Consider the following 16,151-nt stretch of genomic DNA (forward strand, 5'->3'; position numbering starts at 1 on the left):
TTGAAGAAGTTATTCATGGCCTTGAAGCACATAAAGGCGGATAAATTCCTAAGATCTGATGTATCGTAGGATATTGTGGGAAGCAAAGGCAGAAATTGCTGTAGTCCTGGCAAAGAATTTTGTATCTTTGTTAGTCATGGCTATGGCAATGGAAGACTGGAGGATAGCTAATCTTTTGGCTTTAAGTAGGTGGCAAGAATAAGCCAGGAAACCAGAGGCCAGTGAACCTTGCATCAGTGGTGGGAAAGTTACTGGAAGGGATTCTGAGGGACAAGATTCATTTGCATTTGGAAAAACAAGGGCTGATTAGGGAAAGTTAGCATTGCTTAGCTTGTGAGAGGTCATGTCTCATCAATTCATTTGACTTTTTGTTGAGAGGTGAAATGTTAATATCCTTTATGATGATCACTGAATTGCCTAGGCATAGTAGGCCATGGCCAACTGCTAGAAAATAGTAAAGATGAATGCTCACTAGTTAGCATGAACTCTTCGGGTCCAGTTCCAAGTAAATTTATTATCAAAGTACATATGCTATCTTGACTTGAGATTCATTTTTTTGCAGACATTTACAGGGAAAATAGAATACAATAGAATTTTATGAAAAGCTGTACTTAAATAGATGATGATGGACAACCAACGTGCAAAATACAAGCATTGCAAATAAAAATAATAGAGCATGATTACAAAGAGTCCTTGAAAATTAGTCTGTAGGTCATAGAATCAGTTCAATGTAGTGATTGAAGTTATCCACGCCAGTTCAGAGCCTGATGGTTGTAGGGTAATAGATGTCCTTGAGCCTGGTGGCGTGAGACTTAAGGCTTCTGTACCTTTTCCCAATGTAGGTATTGAGATGAGAGCATGGCTTGGATGGTTGAGTTTCTGATAGATGCTGTTTATTTGTGACAGCACTGCATGTAACTGTGCTCAGTGGTGGGAAGGGCTTTGCCTGTGATGGACTTCTGTATCCATCACTTTATGTAGCCTGTTTTCTCTATGCTGTACAACTTTGACTACATCCATTGGAGTTGGAGAAGAAGTAAAATGTGTGCCACTGTAGGTATTAATTTGAGTTATACAGTGACCTTGTCCCCCTGATGTTTCTTTTTTAAGCCTAGCTTTTTTAAAGAAAAAAAAGTTTTTTGTTGAATGTTTTCCTCCAGCAGTATTATATAATTAACTCCCACAACATACTTCAGTCCCATTGCTTGTGGGAATATTTAATATTTGAGTAGTGGCCAGTAATACAGTGATGCTAGAAAGTTTGTGAACCCTGTAGAATTTTCTCTATTTCTGCATAAATATGACCTAAAATGTGATCAGATCTTCATGTAAGTCCTAAAACTAGATAAAGAGAACCCAATTAAATAAACAACACGAAAAACATTATACTTGTGCACTTATTTCTGGAGAAAATATATCCAATATTTCATGTATTTGTTGGAAAAAGTATGTGAATCTTTGTTTGTGAACTGATGTGACCCCCTTGTACAGCAACAACTTCAAACATTTCTGGTATTGTTGATCAGTCCTGCACATTGGCTTGGAGGAATTTTAGATCATTCCTCCTTACAAAACTGGGATGTTGGTAGGCTTCCTTGCAAGAACTGCTTGCTTCGGCTCCACAACATTCCTACAGGATTTAGGTTAGGACTTTGACTCGGCCATTCCAAAACACAAATTTTCTTTTTAATCATTCTGTTGTTGATTTGTCTTTCGGATCATTGTCTTGCTGCATTATCCATTAAGCTTCAGGTGACAGACAGCTAAACTGACGTTCTCCTGTGAAATGTCTTGATAAAATTTTGAATTCATTGCTCCTTCTATGATTGCAAGCTGTCCAGGCCCTGAGGCAGCAAAGCAGCCCCAAACCATGATGCTCCTTCCACTATGCTTCATAGTTGGGATAGAGATTTTGGTGTTGGTGTGCAATTCCCCTTTTCCTCCAAACGTAGCAATGTGCATTTCTTCCAAGAAGTTTCTACAGAACATTGTCCCAGAAGCATTGTAGAACATCCAGGTGTCTTGCAAACTTGAGATGTGCTACAATTTTTTTTTTGGAGAGCAGTGGCTTCCTCTGTAGTGTCTTTCCATGAACACTATTCTTGTTCAGTGCTTATAGTGGATTTGTTAAGAGACTTTAGCAAGTTCTAGAGATTTCTGCAGGTCTTTTGCTGTTACCCTTGGGTTCTTTTCCAGCTCCTTCAGCGTTGCATGTTATGCTGTTGGTGTAATCTTTGTAGGATGCCCACTCCTAGGGAGAGTAGCAACAGTACTGAGTTTTGTCTATTTGTAGACAATTTCTCTTACTTTGGACTGATGAATGCTGAGGTCTTTAGAAATGCTTTTGTAGCCTTTTCCAGCTTCATGCATCTCTACAATTCTTCTAAGGTCCTCTGAAAGTTGTTTTGGTCAAGGCATGTTGCACATAAACAGATCTTTCTTGAAGAGCAGGCACTTGACTTTGTGTCTTTTTTTTATGGGGCAAGGCACCTCTACAACCCACCCCTCCAATCTTATCTCACTGATTGGAACACCTGACTCCAAATAGCTTTTGTAGAAGGCATTACCCTGGAGGTTCACATACTTTTTCCAAAAAATATATGTAATATTGGATCATTTTTCTTAATAAATAAATGAACAAACAGGTATAATGTTTTTTGTGTTATTTAACTGTGTTTTCTTTATCTAGTTTTAGGTCTTCATGAAGATCTAATCACATTTTGGGTCATATTTATGCAGAAATAGAAGTTCTACAGGGTTCACAAAATTTCTAACACCACTGTGCATGAGGTCATTCTGGCTTCATACCTGCTATATAGTTGAAGCATTATCAGTTGCAAGGAGCTTTTTGTATAAACAAAATATGGGTATTTTGGAATGGATTTGGAAGTGAATACAAAGCCCTTTGACTTGTATGTAAAAGGGAAGCTGAAATATCATTGCTAGAAATTCAGACATTGTATTTTACTTTTAGTCCTTAAATTTCTTTAAAACGAAGAAAAGCAGTTCAGGTTCCAGACAACGCAGTCGATCTCGATCACGGTCTCCTGCCAGGACACAGACACCCAAGCAGTCAAACTCCCGGGGCAAGGAGCCTAGGAAATTAGTGGAAAAGGAAGAAGTACGAACAGTTGATATAAGTAAACTGAAATCTGCCCATCAGGTATGTGGTATTAATTCAATTTAAAAAAACTCATAGACTTGACTTTACAGTCTGTTCGTATAGCTATAGGAGTTGAATGCACAAATACTGAAGTTCATTGAAAGTTAAGTGTGTGAGAGTGGAAGAATGAAGTGCTCAATTGCCTTCATCACTACACACACTGCCGTTGCTGCTTTTGCTAAACAGAGGTCTGGCTGGAAGTTTGCTATGACACGTATTGCTCTTATGCAGGAAAACCCACTATCGTGGATATCCTGGGACAAATTCCTTTTGGCCTGCAAGGGGTGTCTGCTATTCTGTTGCATGATGCATGATGCTCTATACTGTCTGTCATCATAAGTCGTCTTCTATTGTGACATTGGTGGGTTTAAGGTGGAGAGGGTATGAGGGTACGTTGGTTACGGATCCTAGAGTGGAAGAATGGAAATGGGAATTGACAAGAAGTTGGTCAAACAGGTGAGGTAATGGTCAGATTGTGCAGATAAAAGTCTGAGGATATCGACAGTAAGGGCTTCCTTTGTTCCTGTTCTGCCATACAGTAGTTTTTGACTGATCTTTTACCTCAACTTTCAATATATCTGCTTAAGTCCATTCTAATCTGTGGGCTCTTGATCATTCTGTTAGTTCAAGAAACCCTGACAAAAACTCTGCTGACTTTTTCTGTGCTTGGGTATGATGAACACAGGGATACTGAAAGGGCAAGGCAGAGGATGGAATTTTCCATAAGCACATATGTTAATTTTATGTAGAAATGTCTATAAGATTATAGTCCTGGTAAAAGAGAGTAAGATTGAAGTTTTAATTGGACCTCTTGAGTTGGACCACAATTCAGTTTAGCAAGTGTAGTTGTTGCTCTACTTCTGGTATGATCAGACACATTTATCAAAGCTGTTTTTTGTAAAATATTATAATGGTACTTAAGCTCTAAATGTTTAATTGATATCTTTTTGAATGGGAAGATTCAAGAAAATAGCACCAACAGTAAAGCTACATGTGTGAGAGACTACACCGGAGAGAAAGAGAAGAACAAGATCTACAGACTCATTGAGGTAGAAAAAGCTTTTCAGTGTTTTGAACAACAGTAATGTTATTTTCAGTAACAGAAGTTACTTAGACTGATATATTAATGAGTTGTTTCTACATTCCCATTATGCTTGCTTTTATTGAATTTCTAAATGCAATGCTTCCAATTGTAGAGGGAATAAGAAACTGGGAGAAGAGAGGTTGAAAGAGAGTATGACTGATGTTGGGTGGTGGAGAGGTTAAGTAAAAGGGGCCTATAGGAGTGAAGTGGGATTGTTTGAGAGTCAAGGTGGAGACCTGAGAGCAGAGGGATGGAGGGCTTAGGGGTAGGTGGAACTGCCTATTGACTGAGTGAGTTTGAGAATCACTGGCCAGGAAGGTGAAGCAAATGGCTTAGTAGTAGGTGTGGTTTCAGCGAGAGGGGTTGCTTAGTGGTAGAGGGAATGGGCAAGCTGGGATAAAGTGCTGTAGAGAGGTGGAATTCCTCCCTTGAAAGACTTTGGTGAACTCAGGGAAATTTTAATAGTAGATTCACTGGAGATTTTTGTGATTATTATTACTCGTAGTTTCAACCTTCTTAAAATTGTCAAGTTATTGATAGAATTTTAAATTCAGCTGTTGCCATGGTAAGTTTTGAACCTTGGGCTGTTAGTTGAGGGTCCTGTATTATTCATTCAGTATTTTAACTGCTGCACTGTTCACCAGCCATTACTGGGTCCTATATTTCAGCAAGTAATTTTCTGCCTTTTCCCATCTCTCTCAACCTTCAGCAAAAGACATGCAAAGAAACTGTAACAGATCAGTTGGGCCTGTACAATCTACAAGCCAAGAAAGAAGAGGCAAAACTTGTAAACCTGGAGGCAAAAGATGGCCATCTACATGCTAAGAAGCAAGTAGTGCAGATCCAAGAGCGCGGGTTCGGAGCACGAGTTGGTAAGACTAAGAGTATGCTTTTGATCTTGGTTATTTCCTCCATCCCTCAAATGCTGGTCTTGTCCAACATGTGTCACACAAGTATTGAATTAGTTGGGGCTCGCTGTAGCTCCTGGATGATTGTGCTTTTAAAACAAAATATGTTGTACATTACATTAACTATGATCATCATCCTAGCTAATTCAAAACCGTAGATTGAACATAATTTTCCTTCTCTAGCATATTTTTTCTTGTAAATTGTGCTCCTTTAGATAGAATAGTGAATAATTCTACTTTTTAGACAGTTTTGCTGAACTGTGCAATAAAATCTGTAAAATAATTTGTCTTTTAATTTTAGGTGCTGCTGTTATGATATTCTTGTTGCCTGCTATTCTCATTCTCCTGCTGTTGATGTGTACACAAGATGAACCCAGTATTCTGAATTTACCACCACAAATTCCACATCCCCTGGCTCTATGGAACAGTACTGCCTTTGGCATCTTTGTCCTGTGGTTCCTTTTTCAGGCACTACTTTATATGTTGCCAATTGGAAAGGTAATTCAAGTTCGCTTGGTGATTTTCTATAAATGGAAAAGATGCATCATTTGGGAATGTAAACAGAAATTTGAATGTGAATGTTTTTCTTATTAAATGGTTTTGGTTTGTATTCGTGAAAATTACTATGGATGAAACTACAGATTTTCTACCCATTTTGTCTGCTTTTAGATAGCTACCTATTCTTTTGGGTTAGAATTTCCTCTGGAGGAAAGTTCTGAATTCTTCAGGGTGAGACTATTTGCAGCTTGGCAAGAAACTACTTTTAAACTTGTGTCTGGGCACTCATTTTGAATGACCCTACTACTAGGTTTTAGCAGCAGTTTTATTTGAATCTCGCTAATAGACCCCTGGTTTCTTTGTTAAAAACGCATGCTGACAATTAACAGAAGTGGGGAGATTGAGCATCAGTAAACATGAGGAAATCTGCAGATGCTGGAAATTCAAACAACAACACACACAAAATGCTGGTAGAACACAGCAGGCTAGGCAGCATCTATAGGGAGAAGCGATGTCGACGTTTCGGGCCGAGACCCTTCGTCAGGACTAACCGAAAGGAAAGATAGTAAGAGATTTGAAAGTAGAGGGGGGAGGGGGAAATGCAAAATGATAGGAGTAGGGATGAAGCTAAGAGCTGGAAAAGTGATTGGCGAAAGTGATATAGAGCTAGAGAAGGGAAAGGATCATGGGACGGGAGGCCTCAGGAGAAAGAAGGGGGTGGGGAAGCACCAGAGGGAGATGGAGAACAGGCAAACAACTAAATATGTCAGGGATGGGGTAAGAAGGGGAGGAGGGGCATTAATGGAAGTTAGAGAAGTCAATGTTCATGCCATCAGGTTGGAGGCTACCCAGCCGGTATATAAGGTGTTGTTCCTCCAACCTGAGTTTGGATTCATTTTGACAATAGATAGACATATCAGAATGGGAATGGGATGTGGAATTAAAATGTGTGGCCACTGGGAGATCCTGCTTTTTCTGGCGGACCGAGTGTAGGTGTTCCACGAAACGGTCTCCCAGTCTGCGTCGGGTCTCGCCAATATATAAAAGGCCACACCGGAAGCACCGGACACAGTATACCACACCAACCAACTCACAGGTGAAGTGTCGCCTCACCTGGAAGGACTGTCTGGGGCCCTGAATGGTGGTGAGGGAGGAAGTGTAAGGGCAGGTGTAGCACTTGTTCCGTTTACAAGGATAAGTGCCAGGAGGGAGATCATTGGGAAGGGATGGGGGGGGAACGAGTGGACAAGGGAGTCGCGTAGGGAGCGATCCCTGCGAAAAGCAGAAGGGGGGGGGAGGGAAAAATGTGTTTGGTAGTGGGATCCTGTTGGAGGTGTCGGAAGTTATGGAGAATTATATGTTGGACCTGGAGGCTGGTGGGGTGGTAGGTAAGGACAAGGGGAACCCTATCCCGAGTGGGGTGGTGGATAGATGGGGTGAGGGCAGATGTGCGGGAAATGGGAGAGATGCGGATTAACTTCTGTTAATGCCCCTCCTCCCCTTCTTACCCCATCCCCGACATATTTAGTTGTTTGCCTGTTCTCCATCTCCCTCTGGTGCTCTCCCCCCCCCCCCCCTTCTTTCTCCTGAGGGCTCCCGTCCCATGATCCTTTCCCTTCTCCAGCTCTGTATCACTTTTGCCAATCACCTTTTCAGCTCTTAGCTTCATCCCACTCCCTCCGGTCTACTACTATCATTTCGTATTTCCCCCTCCCCCCTCTACTTTCAAATCTTTTACTATCTTTCCTTTCGGTTAGTCCTGACGAAGGGTCTCGGCCCGAAATGTCAACATCGCTTCTGTCTATAGATGCTGCCTAGCCTGTTGTGTTCTACCAGCATTTTGTGTGTGTTGTTGAGCATCAGTAATCTACTTTTCTGTCATATCTGTAAAACATTCCAAGTGTGACAGTCACACAGAGAGAAGGCACAGAAACAGGTCTTCCGACCATCTAATGAGCAACCACCATTTTTTACACTGATCCTACTCTAATCTATTTTATACTCTACTCATTCCCATCAACTCCCTCTCCCAGATTTTCCACTCATTTATTTCTAGGGACAATACACAGCAGTCAACCTATCACTTTTTTAGAATGTGGTAGGAAATTGGAGTACCTGCAGGAAAAGTAGGACTTGTAAACTCCACAAGATTAGGATCAAACTCAGCTCACTGGAGCTGTGATGCAGCAGCTGTACTAGCTGTGCCACTCTGCTGCCCAGTGTGAGAATGAAAATATTACAAATTTGTAACATGCATCAAAACATAATGAAATGCATTGTTTGTGTCGACAACTAACCCAGTTTGAGGACTGTGGTTGGGAACAACCTGTGAGTATTGCCATGCTTCTGGTGCCAGCATGGCATTACCCAGAATTTACTACCCCTAACCCAGATGACTTTGGAATGTTGGAGGAAACCAAAGTACTCGGCAGAAACACAAGCAGTCAAGGGGAGAGTGTACAAATTCCTTACAACCACTAATGTGCTGTGCTGCTCTCTACTCTACCATGCAATAATTGAAGTCCTAGTTGCCACAGCCTGAAAAATTTATTTCCTCCTTTGTATAAATGGAACATTTGAAAACTTACTAAACTGGAATTTCTACTCCTTTTTCTTCAGTTAAAAAGAAAGCCTTTTTGGCTTTGATATTCAAATTTTTAAAATTATTATCATATATACCAAGATACAGTGGAAAAACTTAGTTTCCATGCAGGTTATTTCAAAACAGTACTTTGAGATAGTAAAAGGGAAAAGTAATAACAATACAGAATATAGTATTACAGTTACCGAGAGTGCAATGCAAATGGACGTCTAAGAGCTATGACAGAGATTGTGAAATCAAGGATTCACATCTTGTTTTTAAACAAAAGTGTGTTTTATTTTTTCTTTGTAGTTCTTTCCTGAGCCTAAGGCCCATATTTTAAAGGTCCACAAGTACTTTTTTATTACCAGATGTTTTCTCTATAATAGACAATAAATGTAACATTTGGTAAACAGAATTTTTGTAAGTTCACAGGAACATATGTTTGCCTATCTCTGCTTGTCCTAAGAAGTTCTATTCTGCAGACTTGTAGGACTTTGTAGAACCATGGCATGATTATAGCACAGACAGGAGTCTGGTTCTAACCAAGACTGTTCTCCATAGCCTAACAAATTTTTCCTTGCCATATGTTTATCTAATAGAACTTGACTCCATATCTGCAAGGACTGCTCTCCAGATTCCAGATTATTAATTCTCTTCCCCTTGTTTTTATACCTGTGACTTCTAGTCCTCAAACCTTCCACCAACAAAGCCAGCCTTCTGCTTATCCACTGTGCACATATATCTACTTCTATTATATACTTATACTTCTGTTATGCCTTGACCCAGGGGTGGGCAAACTTTTTGACTTGTGGGCCACAAAGGGTTCTAAAATTTGACAGGGGGGCCAGACCAGGAGCAGATGGACGGAGTGTTTTGGTAATACACCTCATAAGAGAAAATAAAATATCATGGGATATGTAGAAAACATGTGCTTTAATTTCAATTGAAAATGAACAAATGCATTACAACAAAATATCTGTCTTTGAAGTCCCATGGTATCTAGCTATTTATTGAAATGACTTTTAAAACACTGAAAATTAAATGAATAAAATACAGCTTTTTTAATAGTAACAGTTATTATTTTAAAGCACTGAAAATTCTGTTATCCTTCAAGATATTATCATCATCACTCTCCTCCTGACTGTCTTTATTTCAAAAACGGTAGGAGATGCAGGTCTACTTGTCCTGCTCCTTCTTATTCAATTGTCCCCTGTGCCAAAACTCAACAACGACCAGTGTCACTGACAGAACAGTGACAGCGCGCCAGTATGCGGAGCGCGTTATTTGATCTGGAGCGCATTTTTTATTTTGAGAACGTACGTGCACCTGTGCACTACTCATGTCCATCACTTAACAGAAATGACATGTAACATGTAAGGCTTATTGAAAAAAATATTTTCAAATGCATTTTTTTACATAACACAATGAAGAAACTTATTTTTAATTTCAGTGGGAACAGTGTTGTTGTTCTCCCTTTTTAGCCAGCGCATCAAAGTCTGGATTTAGTTTTGTTGTGGCGATTCTCAGGATGGATCTGAGGTGTTAACAAGGTTTATTAATATAATTTCATCAAGTTCTGCGGGCCGGATTAAAAAGCTTAACGGGCTGCATATGGCCTGCGGGCCGTAGTTTGCCCATGCCTGCCTTGACCTCTTCAAAGGAAGCAGCCCCAGCCTCTCCAATCCATCCTATTAATTGTAGCCCCTCAGCCAAAGAAACAAATCTTTTCCGGACCCAGTCCTGTGCATCCATGCTCTTCCATAATGAAACAACAACAATTGAATACAACATTCTAACTCAGATCAACCATTGGTTAAATAAAAAAGCTGAATGACGTCCCTGTTTTTTATACACTATGTGCCTTTATTGATAAAGCCTACAATTCTAACTGCTTTCTATTGCCCTACCACTTTAAATGACTAATACATCCATACTTCCATGTCCTTCTGCTCTATATACCTCACGTTCTCCACATTCTTTTGAAACAGTTGTATGCTCTATACAGGAGATTTGGATAGGGACTTGTATAGGAAAGGTTTCAAAGGGATATGGGTCAAGTGAAAGCAAAAGGAATTAATCAGCTAGACACCTCGATCAGCAAGAGCAAGTTTGTGTTGAAGGGCCTGTTTCTATGACAATGGCAAAGTGTGGCTATGGTAGAGGCATGAAGCAATTGAATTATTGGACTACATAATTTCTTCAGATTGTATCTCTTGTATTTTAGAAGTCTTTTTCTCTCTTAGAAACTTCCCTTCTAAGGAATGCTTTCTCTTTGGACAAACATTTGGATGTGTTCTTGAAAAGTTTGATCATTGTAGTGGCATACTGTCCTGTCCTACAAATCTGTCAATAGGCTATGTTAAAGTACCTTGCACAACGTCTAACAAATTTGTACCTAACACATTCCTGAATTTAGTCATTAATTGCACTTAGTATTTGAGGAAAGTTATGTCTTGAAAAAGGTATGCTTGTGGATAGCGTAGAGAAAGCTTACTACTACAGCTTTATTCCTGACTTGAGAGTGATTGGTGCTGATAGTGACCAAGACTTATGACTTAATTTCCTGTTTGTGAAAGCCCTGAACTGTTTTTAAAAAACTTTTTTTAGTAAGGAGTAATCTTTATAGATAAATTTAATTGAACATCTACTTCAAATGGGCGAAGACTGTGATTGCAGGTAGCTTTACTCTTGTGGTTTCAATACTGAATTATTATTTTGGCCCTGCGGACAACTATTTGTAGTCTGACTTGAGAAAGTTGGCTCTCATTATGACTATCAATTTTATAGCAGTTTGTTACTTAAAACCTGGTCCTCACCCTTTCATTTTTCCTCCAATTTCAGTAATAGTCTTGATTGGTCAGTTAATTTCTCTGTTTATTTCTGTTAAATACAGGTTGTTGATGGAGTGCCACTAGCAAATGGAAAGACACTTAAATACAGAATCAATGGTATGTACTTAGTTGATAAAGTTATTAAGAACAGGAGATTTGCTTCAAATCCCAAAATCTCTTCCATCTGTAAGCATTGGTATTTTATTTCCTAATCCGTGTCTTCCCTTCTACTTGAAGAATGAATGTACAGCATACCAACGAAGGGCAATGTGATTAAATGAAATAGTATAATATTAAGTGCCACTGTCTGGGGATAGAGGGCAGAGAATGTGCAGTATGTAAGCAGTTTGAAATGTTGAATAAGAATTGTGTTTTAATTTGTGCACGCTTTGAGTCATCAGGCAAGAATCAAACCAGAAGTCTAAATGAGGTTTAGAAGAAATGTTTTTAGCTAAAGTATTACTGGAACTTGTGCTGAGGTTAGTATAGTTTGCTTGAACAAAATGGTAAAGATGATAGAAAAAGGCAAGGTTATGATATTGTGTTGGAATAATCTGATATGAATAGAATATGGACACAGTGTGCCTAATAGCCTGCTCAGAGCTAACAGGATTGATGATTTCTTACTTCACTAGTTGTGCTATTATTCATAAGACCATTAGACGTAGGAGCAGAAATGGGCCATCGAGTCTGTTCCACCATTCCATCATGGCTGATCCTGGATCCCACTCAACCACATATACTTATCTTCAAACCATATCCTTCGATGCCCTGACTGATCAGGAAACTATCAACTTCTGCCTTAAATATATGCACAGACTTGGCCTCCACCACAGTCTGTGACAGAGCATTCCACAGATTTACTACTCTCTGGCTAAAAAAAAATTCCTCCTTACCTCTGTTCTAAAGGGTCGCCCCTCAATTTTGAGGCTATGCCCTCTAGTTCTGGCTACCCCGAGCATAGGAAACATCCTCTCCACATCCAGCCTATCTAGTCATTTCATCATTCAGTTGATTTCAATGAGATCTCCACGCGTTCTTCTAAATTACAGTGAGTACAGGCCCAAAGCTGCCAAACGCTTCTCATATGTTAACCCCTTCATATGCGGAATCATCTTTGTGATTGGTCATGATGTTTCAAGAATCACTTGATTCTGGCATGGTCCCGGAGTACCTCTCTCCTCTGGACTCTCTCTAATGACAACATATCCTTTCTGAGGTATGGGACCCAAAACTGCTGACAATACTCCAAGTGCAGCCTGACTTGTATCTTATAAAGGCTCAGCATTATCTCCTTGTTTTTATATTCTATTCCCCTTGAAATAAATGCCAACATTGCATTTGCTGCCTTTACCACAGACTCAACCTGAAAATTAACCTTCTGGGAGTCTTGCACGAGGATTCCTAAGTCCCTCTGCACGTCTGATGTTTGAACCTTCTCCCCATTTAGATAATAGACCACACTATTGTTCCTTTTGCCAAAATGTATTATCATACACTTCCCAACACTGTATCCCATCTACCACTTTTTTGCTCATTCTTACAATTTGTCTAAGTCCTGCTGCAATTACATTGCTTCCTCAGCACTACCTACCTCTCCACCTATCTTCGTATCATCCACAAACTTTGCCACGAGGCCATCAATTCCATTATCTAAATCATTAACACTGTGAAAAGCAGAGGTCCCAATACTGACCCTTGAGGAACACCACTAGTCACCAGTAGCCAACCAGAAAATGACCCTTTTATTCCCACTTGCTGCCTCCTGCCTGTCAGCCATTCTGCTATCCATGCCAGTATTTTTCCTATAGTGCCATAGGATTTTATCTTGCTCAGCAGCATCATGTGGCACCTTATTAAACACCATCTGAAAATCCAAGTAAATGGCGTCCACTGCCTCTCCTTTGTCAACGCTGCTTGTTACTTCCTGAAGAACTCTTAACAGATTTGTCAGGCAAGATTTCCCTTTACAGAAACCATGCTGACTTTGACTCATTTTATCATTAGTCTCCAAGTACTTTGAAACCTCATCATTAGTAATAGATTCCAGCATGTTCCCAGCCACTGAGGTTAGATTAACAGGCCTATGTTTTCCTCTCTTTTGCCTTCCTCCCTTCTTAAAGAGTGGAGTGACATTTACAATCTTCCAGTCCTCCAGGACCATGCCAGAATCAAGTGATTCTTGAAATATCATGACTGATGTATCTGTTATCTCTGCAGCAACCTCCCTCAGGACGCTGGGATGTAGTCCGTCTGGCCCAGATGACTTATCCACCTTAAAACTTTTGAGTTTCCCTAGCGCTTTTTCCTTCATCTATTTGTATTGCTACGTTTAGTGAGCTATGTACTTGCATCCCAAGATCAGTGTTCTTATTGCATTTGATCTTCCAAAGTGCAACACCTCACACTTGTCCTCATACCAGTTGGAAACGTAGGTAGAGAAGACGCAGAATGTCATTCTGCAATTTCTCTACTTACATTTCCAACTAGTCTGTATCCTTTTGAATCTTTTGACAAACTTCCTCACTGTCCACAACTCGGCCAATTTTTGTGTCAGGCCATGGATAAATCTTATTTGGTCCTAGGACTATATCCTTTAAACCCACTGAGACATCGAATAACTCCCTTTAATTTATAGGGACCTACACTAGAGATTATTTATTTAGAACCTTACCTGTGCCTTGTGGCTCCATGCACGTAATGTCCCTGTTATTTCTAATGGGCTGTACTTTCCTCCTGTTTATTCTTTTGCCCATGATGCATTCATAGAACACCTTTGGATTTGCCCTAATCTTGTCCCTAGTGATCTTCTTGTGACCCTTCTTTGACTTCCAAATTTCACTGTTGTACTACTTACACTTTTTATAGTCTTGACAGACCCTTCTTTGTCATAAGCTTTTTTTCTCTCTCTTCAACCCTCAATATTCCTTGAAATCCAGGGTTTTGTTTTCTTGTTACCCTTGGCTGTTACCCCTATGGGTACACATTGGCCTTCAACTCTTACTTTTCTTTCTTTTGAATGCTTCCCGCTGCAGAAAAGAACTAATCCTGCAAGTAGATGTTCCCAATCTGCTTTTCCCAGGCTGTTCCACATTATTGAAAATGTTTTTCCCTAATCTAAGACCTTACTGGTATTGCCCTGAGTAACACTCCCTCCACTTGATCAGCTGCATTCTCATAGATAAGGTACAGTGAAGTTACTTCCATTGTTAGTCTATCTGCATATTACATCAAAAAACTTTCCTGGATAAACCTCAAATATTTCAGGCCCTCTCAGAACAATAACCCTTTTGACTTTGCATGTCCCTGATATCTGCCTACCTTTCTGTTCCTCTTTCACCTGTAGACTGGTATGTCTGTAATACACACCAGCAGAGTAATGACACTTTATTTTGTTTCTGATCTCTATCCTTATGGCCTAATTTGAGGAGCTTTATATGATATTCTCCCTCAATATTGTCTTCATGCAACTTCTGTTTTACTTCCCCTTTTATCTCAACCGAGAATTCTATATCCTGGAATACTGAGTTGCCGGTCCTGCTCATCCTTCAGCCATGTCTCTGATCACAGTTATACGTAAACATCAGTGGTAATTAAAGCTTTGAGTTCACCTACTTTACTAATAACACCAGCATCTATTAAAATAGATGTGGTTTAGCTTGCAATCTAGGTAGCAATCAGTAGAGGGCACTCCAGCTCCCCCAGAGGTTCTAGTGTCAGAAATCAAAAGCTTGGTTTATCAGTTTCAGACATTGTCTTCTTAAATTTTGACCATGTTTCTGAAAATTTTGCATTACATTTTTTCAACTAGAGTGCTTTTGGGACTTACTTAATTCTATACTCTTGGTCAGAGACTCATGGGTTTATAGCACTTATGATTAACAAGTGCTGACTTTCACTTGACTGTATGCAAACTTGGTTCTTTATAGAATTCTTGATTGCTCTGTATAATTTGTTTTTCTACAGTTTGGAAGAGGCATGGTCATGTGAGACTGTAAATCTCCTGAAAGTAGTTTGATTCTTTCAGATTAAGCAGAAATGAAAATATTTTGAGGATTTAATTCAGCAGATAATCATGAAGTGGCTATAGCTAAAGGATTGTATATATGTATAAGGTAACTGCTGAGATTGCAGTGGTCCTGCAAGCAGTAGTGCATGGATCTTTGTCGCAAGGATCGAGAGTCACAAAAGCATTATAGAATACGTACACAACGCTGGAGGAACTCAGCAGGCCAGGCAGCATCCGTGAGAAAAGAGTAGCCAACATTTCGGGCCGAGACCCTTCATCAGGCTACTTTGGCTACTCTTTTCTCACGGATGCTGCCTGGCCTGCTGAGTTCTTCCAGCATTGTGTACGTATTCTTTGATCCACAGCACCCGCAGTCGTATTTTTGTGCAAAGGCATTGTTGTCTGCCTGGTGTCCAGCTTGATGACATCTCATCTGACCTGCAGAGGAAATTGGAGTGGGAGGGGAAAGATTCATTTGTCATGGTCCATGTGAATACCAATAGCATAGGAAGAACAATGAAAAATGTTTTACTGAGGACACTTGGAACAGTTCGGGAATAAAAAGGGTAATAATTTCTGGATTATTATCTGAGCTGTATGCAGATTGGCAGAGGGTTAATAAAATCAGAGAACTAAATCCATGCCTTAAAGATTGGTGAAGGAGAATAGGGTCTGCATTTGTGGAACTTTGACACCAGAATTAGAAAAGAAAGGAGTTGGTCTGATGAAAGGACTCCACCTGAATCATGCTGCGACCAGAGACTTGGCGAATCACATAACTGGAGCTGTGCATAGGGTTTTAAACTACATAGTAGGGATGGGTTCAATAGTAGCCTGGAAAAGTAAAGAAAAGCAAATGGGGAGGAGAGTGCAGGCGAGGTATGAAAGTCTCCAGAATATAGAGTCAAAGAACTCCACACACAGAAACAGGCCCTTCGGCCCAAATGTCCACGCTGAACTATTTTTCTGCTTAGTCCCTTTGACCTTAACCTGGACCATAGCCTTAATATCCCTCCCCTCCAGTACTTAAATTAGAATTTCTCTTAAATGTTGAAATTGAACCAGTATCCACCA

At 40.0% G+C, this 16,151-nt stretch overlaps 1 protein-coding gene across 1 annotated transcript in view; it reads left to right on the plus strand.

Annotated features, from left to right (window-relative positions):
• The window catches only part of lbr (lamin B receptor), a 63,048-nt gene that overhangs the window by 29,306 nt on the left and 17,591 nt on the right, over nt 1-16,151 (plus strand). The window contains exons 3-7 of the mRNA XM_073056243.1: nt 2,975-3,163; nt 4,123-4,212; nt 4,957-5,119; nt 5,457-5,653; nt 11,131-11,185. Coding sequence (XP_072912344.1) covers nt 2,975-3,163; nt 4,123-4,212; nt 4,957-5,119; nt 5,457-5,653; nt 11,131-11,185 — 694 coding nt within the window. The remainder of the gene's footprint in view (nt 1-2,974; nt 3,164-4,122; nt 4,213-4,956; nt 5,120-5,456; nt 5,654-11,130; nt 11,186-16,151) is intronic.

The sequence above is a fragment of the Hemitrygon akajei genome, chromosome 9 (assembly GCF_048418815.1).
Source record: "Hemitrygon akajei chromosome 9, sHemAka1.3, whole genome shotgun sequence".
NCBI classification, from domain to species: domain Eukaryota; kingdom Metazoa; phylum Chordata; class Chondrichthyes; order Myliobatiformes; family Dasyatidae; genus Hemitrygon; species Hemitrygon akajei.